We start from the raw sequence: 23,665 nt of genomic DNA on the forward strand, positions 1-23,665 counted from the left end.
CCAATTCTACATTAATTACCACATTCTCCCCATTCACACTTTGCCTCTTCATCTCCATCTGCCAATTATGTGGGAAAACACATACTAGATTTTTTAAAAAAATCATCCTCTTTCCTATCCATCCTTTGGTATTAGAATCAAACTAAACTAATAAAAGCTATTAAGAGGACTTCAGAAAGTAAGAACCTTGAGAAGCTAAACCTGCTTGGTAAAAATGAATGAATGCATGGAACTGTGATCAGCAGCTGCACCTCTGAAAGTGTAATAGTTAACAGCATGAGATCAGGGGCCAGACTGCTAGGGTTCAAATTCTACTCCCATCACTCATTATTTGTAGGACCTTCGGCAGGTCATTTACACTCTCAGTCCCTTAGTGTCCTCATCTGTAATACGAGGATGATAATAATGGCATTTACAACACCAGTTAAGAAAATGAAAATAAAGTGGTTATCACAATGCCTGGCAATGACTTGATCTTCCCCTACCAGGTCCCTTCATCATCAATAAGCCAGCAAGGCATTTCTGTGATGTACCAAGGTGTCACTCCCACCACTGACTGGGAGACACCTGACTGCTAGGTCCCCTCATACCTGAAGGGCTTGCTGTCAGGATCAGTGTCCTTGAACCCCATCTCCTCGAGCTTACAGCGACGATACAATTCATAGTGGCGGGTGTGAGTCTGTTCTCGCAAGTCTTCCATGTTCACACGGATCAGCATCTCCCGAAGTTTCACAAAATCACAATGGTTTTCATTTTCAACTGCAAGAGATGGAAAGAGAAGGGGTGAGGGAGCTCTCAGCAATGATGTCACAAAAATCTGAAGCGATACTTCCAAGATGTTGTTATCATCGCTCCTGAAATCTCTGAGGTCTCAAAGCCACTTGAAGATCCTTTACGGGAATCACCCTACATTTCTACTGAAGACAACGTTGACCATACCACTGATGGTGACCATAGTGACTGCGAGGGCCTACTCAGTGCAGGGATCCAAGGGAGGAACTTTACAAATACTGTCTTTACTCTTTATAATAATCCTGCAAGGCAGACATTGTGACTCTTGCTTCGTAGATGCAGAAGCATGGCAAGCTGACCCCCCAGTTAGAGGTAGCTGAGTCTAGATTCAAATACAGCTACGTCTCCTGCAAAGCTCAGCCTATTTCCATATTCCATGCTGTCTGGAATTGTACAAGGTGGTTTTGTATATACTACCTCATTTAATTTTATCAACAACACTGTGAGGAAAAGAGTTTCCTTACTGTAGAGAAATTGGTAAGATTCAGAAAACTTACGCAAATTTTCCTAGGGATTTTAAAGGTGCTATGTCTTCTCACAGGTTCATTCAGAACAAAGGAAAAGGCAGACTGATACATTTTAAACCAAAAGGACACTTTCTATAGTTATCCTACATAGCCTGCAGCATACGCATCCTCCTTCAAAACACACAAAGGTAGGTCATGCTCTTCCAAGTGACATATTAGAGGCTTCTTTAGGTTAGAGGCTGTGGTTATGCCACACCATGCTAAGTATAGGTCAGAAACTCTCATAATGCTCAGATATTTAGTGAGGTAACATTTAATTGGAAGATCTTTCCAGAGATGATGGAGAAACAAGTACCTTCTTGTTTGTCAAGAAACTTTGCAGCTTTCTCATAGTTTGCTGATGGAATGGGTTGGAAATTGTAGGGAAGAACTCTTTTCATCTGGATTGCACACAGAATTTCCCACACAACATTCCTGAATGGCTGCCTCATTGGCACCAGGGCTTTGCAGCCACTTCTTTCCATTGTCTACTGCCTGGTCACCATTTCTCCCCCTTCCTCACCTCCACAGAACAACATTGCCAGGTGTGAAACCTCACTACTCCCTCTGCCTGTCCCCTGATGAGGACCTCCCCTAAACAAGATGAGGAGGAAAGAAACATGGACATTCACCACAAAGGTTAATATGAAGCATTCCTTCCCCGTGATGTACACATACCCTGCACTACACCCCAAGGGTACTGCCTGGCCTTTGCCATCTTGTTGCCGATCTTCACCTCTTCAGTGCTGCCAACCACTGCAAATGGGAGATGGACCTGCCAACCAACAGAAGAATGGAGAGTAGTTATCTTCCACAGCTCCATCAAAGACATGTTCTCCACCAGACTCTACTTTCCCTCCTTCTGGAGGCCTCTATTTAGTGGCAAGAAAAAACGGGTAGAAGAAGTAGAAGGCTCTGCAATTTAGTGGGGGTGTACTATATGCATCCTACTGTCCCACAACCAAATACTGAATATTTGGTATGAACTAGATTCAAGAGGAAGCCATACAAGGCTTTGCAAATATAGGGTGAGTTTAGACCTGAGCTTCTCAGTATGTCAGCTACTAACCATACATGGTTATTGAGCACTTGAAATGGAACTAGTGGGACTGATGAACTGAATTTTTAATTTTACTTAATTTTAACTAGATTACATTTAAATTTTAAAAAAGAAACCCTGGAAGATATTTTTTCTCTCAAATATAACTTTATGGTTTTGGCAAGACAGTATTTCACTTTGCTTCCAAGTCAAACAAAATCTAAAAAGAATCAGTTTTGTCAATGTGAATGTAAAAAATAAAGGAAAATGATTATTTCAATTCCTACTGGAAAAGTTTTAAGTATATTTAGAGCAACTCGGGTACATGAGAATCTACTTTTTCAACTGTAAGCCTTATTACGGAAACCCTGGTGGCATAGTGGTTAAGTGCTACAGCTGCTAACCGAGAGGTTGGCAGTTGAAATCCACCAGGCGCTCCTTGAAAACTCTATGGGGCAGTTCTACTCTGTCCTATAGGGTCGCTATGAGTCGGAATCGACTCGACGGCAGTGGGTTTGTCTTTTTTGTTTTTTTTTTTTAAGCCTTATTACATGTAAAAGCACGTACAGATGAAATATTTCCAATGGCAATTTAGCAGCCTAGTTGAGATGTGTGTTACGGGTAAAACAGACACTGGATTTCAAAAGAGTTAGTATGAACAATCTTGGTAAAGCAGAGGGTCAGCGAAAAAAAGGAAGACCTTCAATGAGAGGGACTGACACAGTAGCTGCAACAATGGGCTTAAGAATAACAATGACTGTGAAGATGGCGAAGGATCGGGCAGTGTTCCATTCTGTTGTACACAGGTTGCTATGAGTTCAAACCAACTCAATGGCACCTAACAACAACAACAGTATGAAAAAAGGATGTAAAATAGCTCAGTAATAAGTTTTTTATATTGATTACCTGTTGAAATGTTGGTATTTTGGATATACTGAATGAAATAAAATACATTATTAATTTCATCTGTTTCTTTTCCCTATTTTAATGTGGCTAACTAGAAAAATTTTAAATTACTTATGTAGCTTGCCTTATATTTCTATCGAATAGTGCTGCTTTGGACAGCTCGTCACTGCACAAAATCTGGTCAGAAATACTTCAGCTCAAATTACTGGCTCAAGCCTTGCACCCAGATTGATCTCAAGCAGATATGGGTGTACAAGAGAACTGACTCTTCCATGTTGATTTATTTGGCCGCTATGGCTACATTCTAGGGGGAAAACATACTATTCCATCTTTTTTGTCTACTATAACAATAAGAAGATTTGAAACAGCTGCTCTGAGAATTATTATTTGGGGTTCCTTAGTCTGGTGTTCCTCCACTACATTTAAGTTTAGGAAGAAGGAACGCTGTAAAGGCAATTCTCGCCCACAGGGAGCTTGGCATAATCCTCAGCCCAGGTTGCCCAAATGGCATTTTGTCTGATGCTCAAGGTTATTTAAAATTTCTAGTTCATCTCACAGAGTGTAGAAGAAAAGAAAGTGAATTATCTTTCTTAAATTCCAAGTTTAAAACTGAAATGTCTTCCCTGAAGCTGAGGGGCAGCAGGACCCTCCTCCAAACATATCTGTGTACTGACCAAGGGAACTTCATTCTCCACTCAAACACAGTGACAAAACAACCCAAATGAAATCTGTTTTCCTCATATTTCCACTTATCATACGGGATTTCATCAGCAGGAATTGTCTACAACAAAGAGCCTAAAAGAAAATATCTTGACAAAGAACAAGATTCACTTGGGAATGTCAGATTTTCAGTTCTGCTAAACTGATAAGGAAAGAGAGCAAAGACTTACAAGTATTTTCTTTCCAAGAGGTTTAACACAAATGTGGTTTCACGTCCCTACTCATGAAAAATGATTAAAAAGGATGGGGAGGACAGAAAGAGAAAATTATTAGATGGTATCTATTCACTGTATTCCCTGGACTCTACAATGACACCCCCCAGTGGCAGTCCTAAGGTAGGAAGGACAAGAGGTGTCTCAGCCTAAGCTTTTGACCCCACTATAAAACTACACTGCTCTGCCTGGGTGGCCCTTAGTGTAAAGATTGAAAAGTGTGGTCTCTTAGAGCCAAGCTGAGGCTCAGATCCTACCTCCACTACTTGCAGCTGAGCATTCTTAGGCACTATGCTGAATTCCTCACATGGGAGGTAGGAATAACAGTACCTGCTCATGGGATTGTTGTGAGGGTTAAGTGTAAAGCCCTTGAAAAGTGTCTGGTGCATAGTAAATGCTCCGTAAATGTTAAGTACTACTATTATTTTGAACTTCAGCAATACCTATAGCCAGAGAATTTTAAGAGGTGAAGAGGTCTCATACAGTACAACTCCTTCTACAGTATCTAAGTGGGCTGAAACAATCTGTTGTTCACCAACCCCTTGTAATGTGAGCTCACTGTTTCAACAACGTATTTCTTCCATTATAATGGCTCCAACAGTTAAAACATTCCCCTAATACTGGACCAAAATCCCTCCTGCTCTTTTGTCCATTAGTCTTGGTTGGGTCTTTTGAATATATCTTCTTTTCACAGCCCCTCATGCCTTCTATTTCCCAGAAGCAGCCGGCTCTCTGGTTTCTTCCAGATACCCTTTGTGTACCAAGGATTCCAGATACTTTACTATCTTGGCCACAGGAGTGTGACGGCCAGAGTGGATCACACAACTCAAAGTGTCCCCAGACTAGGGCAGAGTGGGCTGAACTATCTCTGCATTGATGAGACCCTAAATTTTAAATTCATATAGTAACAATTCCAGAAAAGAGGAAAAAGTTATGCTTGTTTTCAAACTCATAGTCATACTGGGAACAATTTAAGGAAGAAATTCCTCCTGAAGGGATACGGCCTTATAGAAAAAGTCCATATGCTAAATTGAAAAAACAAGCAGCAGTGTTGTGGAATAACTCTGATCCCCCAAATTACAATAGGAAACAACACAGGTCTGGGTATCAGGAGGGCTGGGCTGAAATCTCATGGCTGCTACTATGCACATGGCTTTGGGCAAGTTATTTAATTCTCTCGATAAGCCTTGATATAATTCCATTCATATGAAATGTCTGGAATAGGCAAATCTACAGAGACAGAAAGCAGATTAGTGGTTGCCAAGGGCTTGGGTGGGGGGAGATGAGGGGTGAATCGGAGTTGACTCCTAAAAGGTACAGGGTCTCTTTTTTGGGTGACGAAAATTTCTAAAATTGTCACAATAGCTATGCAACTTAGTGAATATGCTAAAACCACTGCATTATATACTTTAAATAGTTGAATTATATGTCAATTACATCTCAACAAAGATGCTATTAAAAAAAGAAAAACTAAATGCCTTTAGTACATGTAAAAATGATTTGATTAGACACAACTTTTCATTATCACATCTTCTAAGGAAAGTAGAGCATACCTCAACCTACCACAAATTAAAAAATCTATAGTGATTCCTTTGCCAGCAGCACACTTCTCAATCATAATTTAGCATGTAACGCTAGGAGCCCTGGTGGTGTGGTGGTAAAGAGCTTGGCTGCTAACCAAAAGGTTGGCAGTTCAAATCCACCAGACACTCCCTGGAAACCCTATGGGGCAGTTTTAATCTGTCCTATGGGGTGGCTGTGAGCTGGAATTACTCGATGGCAACAGGTTTGGTTTAGGGGACGCCAAGCTATTTAATATTTTCTAATGACATTTTGGAGCCCTGGTAGCACAGTGGTTAAGAGCTTGGCTGCTGACCAAAAGGTCAGCAGTTTGAATCCACCAACCACTCCTTGGAAGCTCTATAGGGCAGTTCTACTCTTTCCTATAGGGTCACTCTGAGTCAGAATCGACTTGAAAGCAATGGGTTTTATGGGTTTTTAATGACATTTCACTGAAGCTAACCTATAGTTCTAAAAACTCCAATAACCATCATTGGGGATCTACTAAGTGCAGGGAATGCTGCTTTTATATAAGCTACACATTCCCAAATCAAAAAAGAAAAAAAAAGGTACATATAGTAATTGTAGCCCAAGGATGAGAGCGCATACAGGATACAAAAACGAGCAGTGGGGAAAGACTCGGGTCTCGACTGGCAGGACAGAGGCTCACCAGGAGAGATTACAGTCATATGCATAGCTTCAAGAACCGTTGTAGTTTTAATCATTTATTTCCTGTCCAGTTCTCTGTGATGTGGAAATTGTGCTCTCAACTACCAGTTTACCTAACGTTTAGGAAAGGATAGGAAAAATAGAAAGGAAGGAAAGGCAGAAACCAGTCAGGGAAGCCAAAGTGAAGCAGGTGTGCATATTTCTTGACAAAAGCAAGGAGAATGGTGCTGGGCTGGCATTCTCTCCCCACGAGATTTGTCTTGAAATCATAACTGTTAGAGCTGAAAAGAAATTTCTCTATCCCATTTGATAGATGAGGAAAGTGAGAAGCAGGGTGGTTAAAATGACTTGAATTAGTGGCAGAGCTGGACTATAACCAAAGACATCCAATTTCTAGTCCAGTCAGTGTTCTATCCACTCTACCATGTTACCACTAAGAAAAGCTTTCAGGAAAATCCCTGTTGGTCCCTTCTGACTTGAGGACTTACACTCATTGTTGCATTAATCTCTGCCACTGTTTCTTCATCTGTGGGAAACTGATATATCTGGACACCATTGCTGACTAGTTCACTCATGATCTTACTCTTGAATTTGTGCAATTCGTTCTTGGCAATGGTGTCAGCTTTTGCAATTATTGGAATGATGTTCACCTGTAAAAGAAACAAGTCCATTGTCCACAACTCCAACATTAAAATTAGACAAATGACTAAAATACAGTAAACAAAGAAATAAAAATTAATTGTAAAACCTCACTGTAAAAAAGAGATATTGAAAATCAGACTTTCTAGCAAGATGCAAAATTAAGACACAGGATAATCTTTTAGTTCCATCTCCCAACACTTGTACTTCCTCCCAGCCTACGCTGAAAGCATACGTGTAATTTCCTCTCTTGCACTACCTTATTCTTCTTTACAGAGTAAATAAAAAAGGAAGTGTTATTAGTCTCTGAGAAACAGTGACAACAAAAAAAACTATTCTTTGAATAACCAGCCACTCCTTTTAGACCTCTCCTAGCTACTTTCGGTGCTTGGTTTTTGCATGTTCTTAACAGTGTAACGACAAAGCTTTTGTTAGTTAGTTACAGCAGTGGAATATTCAGTACTCTATGCAGGGTAAAACCCTTTCTTCTGCTGAGGTGGAAACTGGGAGGGAAGAACCTAAGCATTAACAAAACAAAAAAATTGTTTCACTTACTTTAAATTTTTTCAAAAGTCCACCAACTAATTCTTTTGAAAATCAGCCTCTATCAAATTATTCCTCTGGGCCGTTGTGAGACCTAGTGCCAAAGGCAGGGCTCAGTTTCAGAGTAGAGGTTACAAAGAACAGGGAGAACCCAGAATTTGACAATAATGTGAATGAAAATGAAAGCCAGAGATACCATCAAGTACACATGCCAAAAGTAGGGCATTCTTTTCCCAATGCCCCAAGTCCTGTCTCTGGACACATTCTTTAAAGCTCACTTTTTAAGATTAACTCTCTCCCACTGCCTGGTAAGGGAAAAGTTTCCAATAAGAGGGTACTAACATCTGGGACCATGCTCTCTACCCACTTGAGCTGAAAAAGGAATGGAACTCAGGGTGGAAAAGCAGTTGGAGCCCCGGAACACAGAAGGGGATTGAATTCTTTAGAGGGGTTTTTCAGGTTATATCTGCATTCCAATGCATCTGTTTTTAGCCCATGGGCCAAATCATAAATCCCTGATAAACCAGGATGAGATGGCATGCTCACAGAAAAGTCTATTCTTCAACCTCTTCCTCAAAAAATTCATCATGCTTGGGCTTCCTCCAGCCAGTTGTAGACTAAGAAAAACATCAGGGCTTGGGAAAATGTTTGAATCAGGACCTGAGGAACTAAAAACTTCTGTTATTTGTACTGGCTATCTTTTATACACCTTTAGTATTCAATTAATGTCAACATATACTAAATGGGGAGGTTAGTATTTTCCTGGCCAATTTGATCAAAGTAGATAGATAAACCAAGCACTTTAGATCTAAAATCTATTTTTCTTCAGTGGCAGAGTCTGAAAGTCTTTTTCTGAAATTAATAAATATCTGCCATAACTCTTCATTTTGCCTGTATAAAAAAAACTTGACAATAGTTCAGATGCTGCTTTGATCTCTGACCCTACACCAGTATAAGTGCTTTCAAAGTTTAACCTGCTTTGCGGTCTTTTTTTTTTTTCTCTCAATTGTATTTGCTTTTTCTTTTAAAATCAACCCTTCTAAACATAATCACATTGTTGGATTGGTCAACATACTCAGTGGCCAGTTAGGAAGTCACCCACTTCACTTCCTTTAGAATACTTGTGGGTGTTTGACACGTTCAAGTTACTTGCTTGCAAATATGCTTTTAAAATTAAAAAAAAAAAAAAACCAAACACTTCATCTAACAAAAATTCATTTTTCTACTGTAAAGTAATTCACGCATCTTGTAAAAAATTCAGGCAATACAAAAAGTACGTAAAGTACAAAGCTAAAGTTATCTTGTAATACTACCCTTGCTTGACCCATGAGTCAGAATCGACTTGATGGCAGCCAGTATGTATGCATGTGTTCTAGTTTTCTACGCAAATCTTATTTGCCCATATAAAGCTTGTATTTTAGAGGGTTTCTTCTACCAAAGATTCTAAACAATCACATAATCTCAAGAAATCAGTAAATTGTGATCTTTGGACACAGTAAAAAGAAAGAAAGAATACTTGTAGAAAACTGGGTACTCCAGAAGATAGGGAGATGGGGGCAAAAAAGCCCTGCTTTCAAGGACATGATAGCACAAGGAACAGACTCACTGCTGGCTACTGCCCCCCTACTGATGGCTAACAGCGCAGCTGCCGGGTCTGAACTGCAGCTGAGTCAAAAGCGGAGAAAAAGGGTTTTCACTTATTCTCCCAAGAGTACTCTAGCTGCATTGATCCTCTCAGGCCATTAGAATATGCTTCTGTAAACCAGTGCTTCTGTGCTTGGTGGAAGCTCAAGGAGCCTGGCTCTGCCTCAGCCACTCTAGGCCCCTTTGTGGCCGGTTCAGACAGACGTCTCTGGGACAGGCTGACCTTCGGAGCATCCTCTCACTATTCTGTTCCTCTGGACAAAATTTAACACCAAACAAAGCCTTTTAAAGACAGTAAGTTCCTTTTCATTAAACTGCAACAGGAATCTAAGTGAAAATACTCTAGCTTAGTTTTGTGGCTGTTCCTGTTACCATTTGCTTCTTTTTTTTTTTTTAATTTTAGAACGTATTATCTTCCATTTATTTCAAAAAGGAAAATCAAATGAATTGTAAAGTAGGGAACCAAATTTTATCAAATTTATCAGTACCTTCCTTCAAATGTTGTGAAACAGAGAGGTTATAAACGTGAAAAGCTCAGGGGTCAAACTGAAACTAACATTTACTTCTTTTGAACAAATGTGTGCTGTTCAGTTTTAAAATTCAAGAAGCTGGACTGTCCTTACCATGTAGGAAAAATAATAACACTTTTTTTCATTCTAAACTTTGAATTAAAGCCAAAGCTTTAAAAATCTTTAAAAGAGAGGTTTTGAGAAAGTTAAGAACAAGCAAACAACTACAAAGAAGAAAAACCTTGAATTTATATTTCAATCTCTCTAAACTTAACCCTTTCTGCAACCATTTAGGCGTCTCCTGTATATAATTCCACAAACTTTATCAGAGGAAGATAAAATTGGTGCTGGTTTAAGAACTAAAAATACTGTCTGTAACAAGTCACATAGTTTTGTTTGCTTTATTTCTGCCTAACATTCAGAAGTTTTCAAGCATTTTTTTTCACATTGCTAAACCCTATGATTTCTGAAAACCAGAAAAAACTACACAGGAAACAGAGAATAAATTTTAGCCTTTAGAAGAAAGTAATCTAAAAAGTGGGTGGATGATAATCAGGCCAGCACCAAGTACCTTGCTGTCCAGCTTTTTCATGGTGACCAGGTCCAGGGACTTCAGCGAATGTCCAGTTGGGGCAATGAAGTAGAGGCATGCGTGGATCCTTGTGTCGTGATAATTGAAGAGAGAACGTTTGATCTTCAATTCCTCTTGCAGGTAGGCTTCAAATTGGGCATCAATATATTCCACTATTGGCTTATAGCTAGAATGCACAAGAATATTTTTGAAAATGTATTTTTGAATCAGCATGTTTGTAGTCTCAAACCTCTTTCAATGTTCAGTGTAGTATGGGCCTCCACTAATAAACGTCTTCTATGGCTCCCTTTTCCATAAAAGATGAAGTCCAAGTTCCTTACCTTGGCATCCAAGGCCTTCCATTATCTGGGTCCTGAATACCTCCGTTGCTCAGCAATGCACACCACTAAAGCAGCCCCCACACACCAAGCTCATATTTACCTCTACACCTTGGCTCATGCTGGCCCCTCTACCTGGAACATCATCTTTCTTCCTATTATTCTCCTGGCTAACATTCATCCTTTAAAACAGAAATTATATATATTACATGCTGCCACTTCCCCCATGGGCATCCAATCAGGCATTCTTTCCTCCTGGGTAAAACAGCCTCAAAGTCCTTCTCAATAAAGTGATTTTGACAGCCTCTACCAACTGACTGCCATTGGTACACAAAATGAAACTGGCCTACTATTTCAGGAATAAGGCATCACCTCCAACCAGGAGCTTGTCCCTGCAGTCCTTGTCCCCATCCCCAATTAGAGAGATGAGGGGTTTTCTATGCTCCCATAAAACTCTGTACACATTCCATAACTCATCTATAAAATGAGGTGTCTGGGTTGTTATGATCTTGAGGATTCCTTCAACTCTAAAATTTTATGATTTAAAGATAAATGTTATAACCCTGTCTTCTCATCAAACCTTAATTCAAATCTGTTTTGAGTAATGATGGATGATTCTATTAACTGACCATAAACACAATCATTAATAGCATATTGGGAATATATACTCAACAAGCCATATGTTATCCAGGGAGTAAGTAATAAATTAGGTCATTGTCAAAACACTGTTACAACTAGGGGAGGGAGGGAGGGAGGGTGGGAGAGGGACATTCACTAATTAGATGGTAGATAAGAACTACTTTAGGTGAAGGGAAAGACAGCACACAATACAGGGGAGGTCAGCACAACTGGACTAAACCAAAAGCAAAGAAATTTCCTGAATAAACTGAATGCTTTGAAGGCCAGCATAGCAGGGGCAGGAGTCTGAAGACCATGGTTTCAGGGGACATCGAAGTCAATTGGCATAATAAAATCTATTAAGAAAATATTCTGCATCACACTTTGAAGAGTGGTGTCTGGAGTCTTAAATGCTAGCAAGCAGCCACCTAAGATGCATCAATTGGTCTCAACCCACCTGGACCAAAGGAGAATGAAGAACACCAAGGACGCAAGGTAATTACGAGCCCAAGAGACAGAAAGGGCCACACGAACCAGAGACTACATCATCCTGAGACCAGAAGAACTAGATGGTGCCCAGCTACAACCGATGACTGCCCTGACAAGGAACACAACAGAGAACCCCTGAGGGAGCAGGAGAGCAGTGGGATGCAGACCCCCAATTATCATAAGACCAGACAATGTTCTGACTGAGACTAGAAGGGCCCTGGTCGTCATGGCCCCCAGACCATCTGTTGGTACAGGACAGGAACCATCCCCGAAGCCAACTCTTCAGACATGGATTGGACTGGACAGTGGGTTGGAGAGGGATGCTGGTGAGGAGTGAGCTTCTTGGATCAGGTGGACACTTGAGACTATGTTGGCATCTCCTCCCTGGAGGGGAGATGAGAGGGTGGAGGGGGTTAGAAGCTGGTGAAATGGACACGAAAAGAGAGAGTGGAGGGAGAGAGCAGGCTGTCTCATTAGGGGGAGAGTAATTGGGAGTGTGTAGCAACGCGTATATGGGTTTTTGTGTGAGAGACTGACTTGATTTGTAAACTTTCACTTAAAGTACAATTAAAAAAAAAAAAAAAACTTGTCAAAGCCCATTAACGCTTTCAGGATTCCAAGAGGATACTCAGGAGAAGTTAGTTTCAGCAGCAACAGCTTGGTCTATTGGGAATATAGGGGTTAATTTTTCTCCCCAAATTTACTACCTTGCTGAGGAATGATTTAAGCTTTGGAAGAAAAATAAAAACCATTCAACATCCAAATCTAAGACCCATAAATTAAATCAAAATCCTTGAAAGGGAGTTATAAATCCTTTATAACAGCAGACATCTAAGACAGAGAAGGAAAAAAAAAAAAAAGACCCAAACTGAAAGCAGTCAGAAAAAAAGCTTCTTCATGATATTTTTCTTTTGTAATTTATTACAATCCATTAGTTGAATTTAAGCATATAAAACCCCTGGAGGTTCAAAAGAAAAATAAAATTCCTTTGCAGTAATAAAGTTCTATATCATAACAAGCAAAATCCCAATACAAAGGGTGAGTGGTAAGATTTTAAATTTTCCAATTTGAAAATATAGTCATGTGTTATATAATTATAATAATTATGGTACAGTTCTATAGGATGATGGTTAGAAGCATGAATTCAAGACAGACTTCCTAGGACCAAAACCCAGCTCCATAACTTACTAGCTGAATGACCTTGGGCAAGTTACTAAACCTCTCTCTTTCTCAATTTCCTTACAGGTAAAACAGGGACAAAAATAGTACCTAATCAGAAAGCTACTGTGTTAAATACATGAGTTAATACATATAAAGGACTGGCACATAATAATAGCATAACAAACAACAAATATTATAAACAGAAGAAAAGCAAGCCTGACTTTGGAAAAGACTTACAAAAAAAAGGAGCTTTACACCCACCAGTTCCGTGCTCTTCTGTTACTGAGCTCATGCCCTGTAGGGCAGTGGACCAGGTCACTCCCATGAGGTCCACCCATGCCCTTCCAGTACGCGAGCTGATCCTTCAGTCCCCTGACACCGTGACAGGTGTTTGCAAGATAAAGGTGGACGTGCCTTTGTAGGAAAAAGAACCCCAAACACCCTCTTGGCCCCACATGAAAAAAAAAAAAAAAAGAGTTCACAGGCACTGGCTCTAAGTCTGTTTCCTGGAATTTATATGTATTCCCATAGAACGATTTACAAAAATCACTATTCTCTATATCAAAGATTTAATTATGTTGATGAAACAGTTTCTTTTTAAAACTACTAATTTCTATTACTTTCCCTCCTTGTCTCTGGTTTTGACTGATCCTCTCCACGTCAGGGCAGATATAACACATCTCCTTTTCCAGCAAGGAATTCTGCCCTGAATTCAATACATCCAAAGAACTCTTTGGTTCTCCTGTATCTCAGGTTTTCTCCTGTCTGACCCTTGTAGGGTGTTCTTGGCCAAGTTTTCAATCTCCCTCCATTTTACTCTATGTGGGCTCCCTGCAAAATTGCACTTATTCCCATGTTTCAATTACCATCTATCTGATGACAATTCATACATCTCTACCTCCAGCCGAGATCTTTCATCTGAGCTTCAGACCCATCATCCAACTACTTGCTAGGTATTTCTACTTGCTTGGTATTTCTACTTGCTTCTGTAACTAAACTTAAGAGTCCAAAATTGAACTCATCTTGCTCCCAAACCCATCCAAAAATAAAAACCAAACCCAGTGCCGTCGAGTCGATTCCAACTCATAGCGACCCTATAGGACAGAGTAGAACCACCCCATAGAGTTTCCAAGGAGCGCCTGGAGGATTCGAACTTCTGGCCTTCTGGTTAGCAGCTGTAGCACTTAACCACTACGCCACCAGGGTTTCCTTCCAAACCCATACTTCCCCTGTATTCCTTTGCATGATGAATGGCACCTTCATCTACCATACTGGCGAAGTCAGAAATCTGGGATTCAACCTGGAGGCCTCCTTCTCTCTTACCTCCCACACACAACCAAGCACAAAATCCCAACTATTTTATCTTCTATACCATTATAAACAAATAGATGTGTTCCTGGAGAACCATTTATAAAAATCACTCTACCCTGTATCAAAGATTGAACTATGCTGATGAGTAACAAGCCAGCCAACAGGTTTTGTATTCCTCTTCAATAGTCTTTTTAAACAAATTCTCTGCCCCTTTCTCTAACTCCTTTCCACTTCTTTTTTATCTACATTCACAGTCGTAAAGATAAGAAAGCTTAATCCTAACTTTGCCTTTGCTAGCTTCCATTCCTGTAGAAAGGTATTCAGTTTGTCCAATTTAAAATTCTCTGAATTGTACTGATATCATGCAGAGAAAGGGGGGAGGGAACAAATCAAAGCCAGCCCTTAAACTTTCACATATTTCCCTTTTAAGGCATGAGGATGCTCCTTTTACCCAGCCACTCATCTTTTTTTTTTTTTTTCATATGAGTGAAAAAAAACAGCAACAAAATGACAAGAGGTTGACCCTAAAACTGATGGGAAATACTCAAGGGAAAAGTTAAAATTAGGAGAGAAAATATTTCATACAATATTATCTATCCACCCAACCTACCCACTAATCATTCTTGAAAAATAGCCAATGCCAATATTTGGGGACTGACTCGCCATTTTATATATGATCAGTTCTCTAGGTTTGCAATTGGCTGCAAATCAAAAATTTGGTGGTTCAACTCCACAAAGACAGAGGTCCCCAGGCTGCAGAAAATTCCACTGCTTCAAGCAGCTTGCTTGGCACACCCCGTAGCTTTACATTAAAATCCTGGTTTTCCTCTCCTTAACTGCTGCCCAAAACTAGAGGAAATAGGTGGAAACTGGTTTAGGTGCCATGTTGACATTGAGGATAACCTTTTAGTTAGTTAAGTACCTCATACGTAGTAACTTCCCCACTTCTGGGTGGAGTTTAACTGTCATTTTCTGAACATGCAATGCATGAAGTTATATGCAAGCCCTATTGCACCTGCACAGTATGATTAAGAATGTTGCTGATGTAACTTGAATGAACTTCCTAATTATAAATGCCTTAAAATTAACCTGCCCCTTTGTCCCTGCTGAGCAGTCTTGGTGGCAGAAGCCCAGTTTCTTTCCTTGCACAGTGAAGTAAAGACACCTTTCTACTCTTACCTTGGCCTGTTGTTTATTGGCTGAGACCAGTTGTGCTGAGCAGAACCTGGGGTATCCATCCGGCAACACCACCCAGCAGCACTGTGGAAGAAAAGGCCTGGCAATCTGCTTCTATCAAGATTACATCCAGGAAAACTATATGAGAGTGGCAGAATAGATTAAAAACCACAGTTCATCTAAATGCTGCCTACAAGAGACACACCTTAGACTTAGAGACACAAGCAAACTAAAACTAAAAGGATGGAAAAAAATATATCAAGCAGACGTGGAACCAAGATGGCGGAATAGACAAACGCTTCTGGCAAGCCCTCTTTACAACAAAGACCTGAAAAAACAAGTGAAACGAGTATATTTCTGACAAGCTGGGAGTGCTGAGCATCAAAGGCAAGCTTAGACAATGAACTGAGGGGCAGGGGGAGGAAGGAGCTGTTCAGAAGTGGAGAGGAGTTACCGGACCTGAATCGCGGAGAGCCCTCAGGCACCATTCCCGGAGTGACGGCAGTGGTGGGCTGGTACTAGCGTTCGGCCACAGTTTCCTCAGGGAGAAGCAGCCAGCAACACAGTCTACTCACACCTCTGGAACCTCAGGAGAACAGCTCTCTCGGCAAAAGCCAAGTACTTGCATATATTTTACCACGCCTATTACCCCCCACCCACAAGCCGACTTCAGCGGCTGAATCCCTGGGCCTGAGATAGACCCTGGTGAGCACCTAGAGCCATCCTTCCGGCCTTGGGCAAGGAAAAACTTTGCAACAGGGGGGAAAAGATAATTTGCTACCTCCATTAACCCGGGGAGCTCAGGACAGAAGCGGCTCCTGTCCAGGCATAAAACATCCGTGGACCTTGACCACCTTTCCCTTCTGCATGGACCTACATGGGCCTATTTCGGGAGAATAGGCCCTTGTTGGCAAACTCCAACCATTTCAGCTGTGTGGTGGAGAGGTGGGTGTTTGATGTTTGACATTGCTTTGCCTATTAAACACAGTCCTCACCTACCTGCATCAGGGACCTAAGGACTGGTAGCTACACTCAGGTCATCCAGCCACCCGCGACAGGGATCCAAAGATAACTGGTGCCTCCCAGTCCTTACAACCCAAAATTTTGGGTGCCCAGGGTCCCTCTCCAGAACCCACCCACCAGCACGCTCTAGGGAACAGAGATGTGTTTTCCTCAGAGACACTTAAGGGCTGGTTCTCAGGCCCCTGCCTTGTTCACAGCGTGATCCCCTGCTGCAATCAGATACCAGTATATACGCCAATCACCCCTGCCCCTCTAAGACTGTAGGACAGAGCCTGTACCACACACTTGATGAACAGCTACCTGGAAACCTGAGTTGAATTCATACAAGAAAATTGAATGGACTCCTACACTGATATACCTGATAACAGCTCTAGCCAGCTGGGGACAGGACACCAGAGCGCCAAAGGCAAAAATAATCAAGTTAGCTCACTTGAGCAACCCACAGGGGTATACCAAAACCAAGCAGCTACGACACAGTAAGCAAGCAAAAACTAACAGCTTATAGATGGCTCAGAGACAACAGTCAATATCAAGTCACATAAAGAAGCAGACCATGATTACCTCAACAGGCTCTCAAAACAAAGAATCCAGAGATCTTCTAGATGAAAGTGCATTCCTGGAATTACCAGATGCAGAATACAAAAGTTTAATATACAGAACCCTTCAAGACATCAGGAAGGAAATGAGGCAATATGCAGAACAAGCCAAGGAACACACAGATAAAGCAACTGAAGAAATCAGAAAGATTATTCAGGAACATAATGAAAAGTTTAATAAGCTGGAAAAATCCATAGACAGCAATCAGAAATTCAGAAGATTAACAATAAAATTACAGAAGTAGACAACTCAATAGAAAGTCAGAGGAGCAGAATTGAGCAAGGAGAAGCTAGAATTTCTGAACTCGAGGATAAATCATTTGGCACTAATATATTTGAAGAAAAATCAGATAAAGGAATTAAAAAAAAATGAAGAAATCTTAAGAATCATGTGGGACTCTATCAAGAGAAATAACCTACGAGTGACTGGAGTACCAGAACATACAAAGAAAATTGTTGAAGATTTGTTGGCAGAAAACTTCCCTGATATTGTGAAAGATGAGAAGATATCTATCCAAGATGCTCATCGAACTCCACATAACGTAGATGTTAAAAGAAAGTCACCAAGACATATTATGATCAAACTTGCCAAAACCAAAGATAAAGAGAGAATTATAAGAGCAGTGAGGGATAAACGAAAAGTCACCTACAAAGGAGAGCCAATAAGAATAAGCTCGGACCGCTCGGCAGAAACCATGCAGGCAAGAAGGCAATGGGATGACATATTTAAAAAATTGAGGGAAAAAAACTGCTTGCCAAGAATCATATATCCAGCAAACTCTTAAATATGAAGGTGAAATTAAGACATTTCCAGACAAACACAAGTTTAGGGAATTCGTAAAAACCAAACCAAAACTACAAGAATACTAAAGGGAGTTTTGGTTAGAAAATCAATAATATCAGGTATCAACCCAAGACTAGAACACTGGGCAGAGCAACCAGAAGTCATCCAAGACAGGGAAATCGAAAAAAAACAAAGCAAGATTATTAAAAAAAAAAAAAGCGCAAAACAGGGTAACAGTGATGTTATTATATAAGAGAAGACAACATTAAAATAATAAAGAGGGACTAAGAAATGTAATCATACACCTTTCATATGGAGAGGAGGATAACGGTGATACAAATAAGCAAAAGTCAGTTTTAAATTTAGAAAAATAGGGGTAAATAATAAGGTAACCACAAAGGAGACAAACTATCCTACTCATCAAAATAAAATACAAGGGAAAAATATAGACCCAGCAGAAACAAAATCAACAACAACAAATATGAGGAAAGGAGAATATATAAAGAAAATCTACTTGGCACATAAAATCAAGTGGGAAAAACAAACTGTCAACACACAACAAAAAGACATCAAAATGATAGCACTAAATTCATACCTTTCCATAATTACCCTGAATGTAAATGGATGAAATGCACCATTAAAGAGACAGAGACTGGCAGAATGGATTAGAAAACAAGATCCATCTATACGCTGCCTACAAGAGACACGCCTTAGACACAAAAACAACCGAAAACTCAAAGGATGGAAAAAAATGTATCAAGCAAATGACAATCAAAAAAGAGCAGGAGTGGCAATATTAATTTCTGACAAAATAGACTTTAAAGTTAAATCCATCACAGAAGATAAAGAAGGACACTATATAATGATTAAAGGGACAATACACCAAGAAGATACAACCATATTAAATATTTATGCACCCAATGACAGGGCTGCAAGATACATAAAACAAACTCTATCAGCACTGAAAAGTGAGATAGACAGCTCCACAATAATAGCAGGAGACCTCCACATGCCACTTTCGGTGAAGGACAGGACATCCAGAAAGAAGCTCAATAAAGGAACAGAAGATGAAAATGCCACAATCAACCAACTTGACCTCATAGACTTATACAGAACACTCTACCCAACAACAACCAACTATACTTTCTTTTCTAGTGCACATGGAACATTCTCTAGAACAGACCACATATTAGGTCATAAAGCAAGCCTTAGCAGAATCCAAAACACTGAAATATTACAAACCATCTTCTCTGACCATAAGGTCATAAAAGTGGAAATCAATAACAGGAAGGGAAAAGAAATCAAACACTTGGAAACTGAACAATACCCTGCTCAAAAAAGACTGGATTATAGAAAACATTAAGAATGGAATAAAGATATTCATACAATCCAATGGGAATGAAAACACTTCCTATCAGAACCTTTGGGACATATCACAGGGCAATTTATATCAATAAATGCACACATCCAAAAAGAAGAAAGGGCCAAAATCAAAGAATTATCCCTACAACTTGAACAATAGAAAGAGAGCAACAAAAGAAACCCACAGGCACCAGAAGAAAACGAATAATAAAAATTGGAGCTGAACTAAATGAAACAGAAAACAGAAAAACAATTGAAAGTATTAACAAGACCAAAAGCTGGTTTTTTTGAAAAAAAATCACCAAAATTGATAAACTACTGGCCAAAAAAAAAATTTTTTTTTTTTACTGGCCAAAATGACAAAAGAAAAACAGGAGAGGAAGCAAATAACCAGAATAACAAACGAAAGTGGTGATATTAAAACAGACCTAACTGACATTAAAAGAATCGTATCAGAGTACTATGAAAAACTGTACTCAAACAAATTTGAAAACCTAGAAGAAATGGATGAATTCCTAGAAACACACTACCTACCTAAACGAATACAAACACAGGTAGAACAACTAAATAGACCCATAACAAAAGAAGAGATTGAAAAGGTAATGAAAAAACTCCCAACAAAAAAAAAAAACCCTGGTCTGGAAGGCTTCACTGCAGAGTTCTAGCAAACTTTCAGAGAAGAGTTAACACCACTACTACTAAAGGTATTTCAGAGCATAGAAAAGGATGGAATACTATCAAACTCATTCTATGAAGCCACCATATCCCTGATACCAAAACCAGGTAAAGACACCACAAGAAAAGAAAATTATAGACCTATATTTCTCATGAATGTGGATGCAAAAATCTTCAACAAAATTCTAGCCAATAGAATTCAACAACATATCAAAAAAATAATTCACCATGACCAAGTGGGATTCATACCAGGTATGCAGGGATGGTTCAACATTAAAAAAAAAAAAAAGAAAGAAAAACAATTAATGTAATCCACCACATAAATAAAACAAAAGACAAGAATCACACGATTTCATCAACTGATGCAGAAAAGGCATTTGACAAAGTTCAACACTCATTCATGATAAAAACTCTCAGCAACATAGATAGAAGGAAAATTCCTCAACATAATAAAGGGCATTTATACAAAGCCAACAGCCAACATCACCCTAAATGGAGAGAGCCTGAAAACATTCCCACTGAGATCGGGAACCAGACAAGGATGCCCTTTGTCACCACTCTTATTCAACATTCTGCTGGAAGTCCTAGCCAGAGCAATTAGGCTAGATAAAGAAATAAAGGGCATCCAGACTGGCAATAAAGAAGTAAAAGTATCTCTATTTGCAGATGACATGATCTTATACACAGGAAACCCTAAGGAATCCTCCAGAAAACTAATGAAACTACTAGAAGAGTTCAGCAGAGTATTGGGATACAGGATAAACACACAAAAATCAGTTGGATTCCTCTACACCAACAAAAAGAACATTGAAGAGGAAATCACCAAATCAATGCCATTTACAGTAGCCCCCAAGAAGGTAAAATACTTAGGAATAAATCTTACCAGAGATGTAAAAGACTTATACAAAGAAAACTACAGTACACTTCTGCAAGAAACCAAAAGAGACTTACATAAGTGGAAGAACATACTTTGCTCGCAGATAGGAAGACATAACATTGTAAAAATGTCTATTCTACCAAAAGCCATCTATAGACACAATGCAATTCTGATCCAAATTCCAATGACATCTTTTAATGAGATGGAGAAACAAATCACCAACTTCAGATGGAAGGGAATGAGGTCCTGGACAAGTAAAGCATTACTGAAAAAGAAGAAAAAAGTGGGAGGCCTCACACTACCTGATTTTAGAACACATTATACCACCACAGTAGTCAAAACAGCCTGGTACTGTTACAACAACAGATACATAGACCAATGGGACAGAATTGAGAATCCAGACATAAATCCATCCACATATGAGCAGTTGATATTTGACAAAGGCCCCAAAACAGAAAAATGGGGAAAAGACAGTCTTTTTAACAAATGGTGCGGGCATAACTGGATATCCATCTGCAAAAAAAAAAAAAAATGAAACAAGACCCATACCTCACTCCATGCACAAAAACTAACTCAAAATGGATCAAAGACCTAAATATAAAATCTAAAACGATAAAGATCATGGAAGAAAAAATAGGGACAATGTTAAGAGCCCTAATACATGGCATAAACAGTATACAAAACAGTATAAAGAGTGTAGAAGAAAAACTAGATAACTGGGAGCTCCTAAAAATCAAACACCTAAGGTCATCCAAAGACTTCACCAAAAGAGTAAAAAGATTACCTACAGACTGGGAAAATGTTTTTAGCTATGACATTTCCGATCAGTGCCTGATACCTAAAATCTACATGATACCACAAAAACTCAACTAAAAAAAGACAAATAACCCAATTAAAAAATGGGCAAGAGATATGAGCAGGCACTTCACTAAAGAAGACATTCAAGTAGTTAACAGATACATGAGGAAATGCTCATGATCATTAGCCATTAGAGACATGCAAATCAAAACTACAATGAGATTCCATCTCACTCCAACGAGGCTGGCATTAATCCAAAAAACACAAAATAATAAATGTTGGAGAGGTTGTGGAGAGACTGGAACACTGAAACACTGCTGGTGGGAATGTAAAATGGTACAACACTTTGGAAATCGATTTGGTGCTTCCTTAAAAAGCTAGAAATAGAACTACCATACAATCCAGCAATCCTACTCCTTGGAGTATATCCTAGAGAAATAAGAGCCTTTACACGAACAGATATATACGCACCCATGTATACTGCAGCAGTGTTTACAATAGCAAAAAGACAGATGCAACCAAGGTGCCCATCAATGGATAAATGGATAAATAAATTATGGTATAGCCACACAATGGAATACTACACATCAATAAAGAACAGTGACAAATCTGTGAAACATTTCATAACATGGAGGAATCTGGAAGGCATTATGCTGAGTGAAATTAGTTGTAAAAGCACAAATATTGTATAAGACCACTATTATAAGAACTCGAAAAATAGTTTAAACAGAGAAGAATATATTCTTTGACAGTTACGAGAGTGGGGAGGGAGGGACGTAGGGAGGGAGAGGGGTATTCACTAGATAGTAGATAAGAACTACTTTAGGTGAGGGTAAAGACAACACACAATACCAGAAGAGGTCAGTACAACTGGACTAAACCAAAAGCAAAGAAGTTTTCTGAATAAACTGAATGCTTCGAAGGCCAGTGTAGCAGGGGCAGGAGTTTGGGGACCATGGTTTCGGGGGACATCTAAGTCAATTGCCATAATAAAATCTATTAAGAAAACATTCTGCATCCCACTTTGAAGAACGGTGTCTTGGGTCTTAAACGCTAGCAAGCGGCCATCTAAGATGCATCAATTAGTCTCAACCCACCTGGAGCAAAGGAGAATGAAGAATACCAAAGACACAAGGTAATTATGAGCCCAAGAGACAGAAAGGGCCACATAAACTGGAGACTACAACAGCCTGAGACCAGAGGAACTAGATGGTGCCCGGCTACAACCGATGACTGCCCTGACAGGGAACACAACAGAGAACCCCTGAGGGAGCAGGACAGCAGTGGGATGCAGACCCCAAATTCTCGTGAAAAGACCAGGCTTAAAGGTCTGACTGAGACTAGAAGGACCCTGGTGGTCATGGTCCCCAGACCTCCTGTTAGCGCAAGACAGGAACCATTCCCAAAGACAACCGTTCAGACAGGGATTGGACTGGACAATGGGATGGAAAATGATGCTGCTGAAGAATAAGCTTCTTCGATCAAGTAGACACATAAACCTATGTTGGCATCTCCTATCTGGAGGGAAGATGAGAGGGCAGAGATGGTCAGAAGCTGGTAGAATAGACACGAAAAGAGAGAGTGGAAGGAAGAAGTGTGCTGTCTCATTAGGGGTACAGCAATTAGGAGTATATAGCAAAGTGAATATAAATTTTTTTTTAGAGACTGACTTGATTTGTAAACTTTTGCTAAAAGCACAATAAAAATTAAAAAAAAAAAACAACTCTACTCTATAACATAAATAAGGTCACCATGAATTGGGGTCCGACTTCAAGGCAGCTAGTGACAACAACATCTATGTTTGTCTCTTATCTTGCTGTCAGTGGAAGTCAATTTTCTTAACCCCTGACCACCTCCACCAGAAGGTGTGATAAAAATTAAGAGTTTAAAAGCCAAACAGTCCACTTCACTGCTACTTTATGACTTGATAAATATTTGATGAGTTTGAAGATTCTCTCTCAGTGGGTTTCAGTTACCATGCTTTTCAGAGCTAGTGGTCATTACATATGCCATTGAGAGTCCAACTCCAACTATGAGGCAAACTAAAGATGATTCTATTTCTACGTTCAGTTGGACAGCAAAGCTTGGTTTCCATTCTTTTCCAAATCCCTTTCCTTCTTTACCAAAGAGTACAGACAGCCCAAACA

At 39.7% G+C, this 23,665-nt stretch overlaps 1 protein-coding gene across 3 annotated transcripts in view; it reads right to left on the reverse strand.

The window, feature by feature from the left end:
- SEPTIN11 (septin 11) overlaps positions 1–23,665 on the reverse strand; it is a 125,418-nt gene that overhangs the window by 24,213 nt on the left and 77,540 nt on the right. For 2 of the 3 annotated variants that reach the window (XM_023553338.2, XM_023553339.2), the window contains exons 4-8: positions 15,407–15,487; positions 10,311–10,497; positions 6,893–7,054; positions 1,977–2,073; positions 591–759 (exon numbers count right to left, since the gene is read on the reverse strand). In XM_023553338.2, coding sequence (XP_023409106.1) covers positions 591–759; positions 1,977–2,073; positions 6,893–7,054; positions 10,311–10,497; positions 15,407–15,487 — 696 coding nt within the window. The remainder of the gene's footprint in view (positions 1–590; positions 760–1,976; positions 2,074–6,892; positions 7,055–10,310; positions 10,498–15,406; positions 15,488–23,665) is intronic. The other variant, XM_010594121.3, reaches the window with a different exon arrangement.

The sequence above is a fragment of the Loxodonta africana genome, chromosome 5 (genome assembly GCF_030014295.1).
Source record: "Loxodonta africana isolate mLoxAfr1 chromosome 5, mLoxAfr1.hap2, whole genome shotgun sequence".
NCBI classification, from domain to species: domain Eukaryota; kingdom Metazoa; phylum Chordata; class Mammalia; order Proboscidea; family Elephantidae; genus Loxodonta; species Loxodonta africana.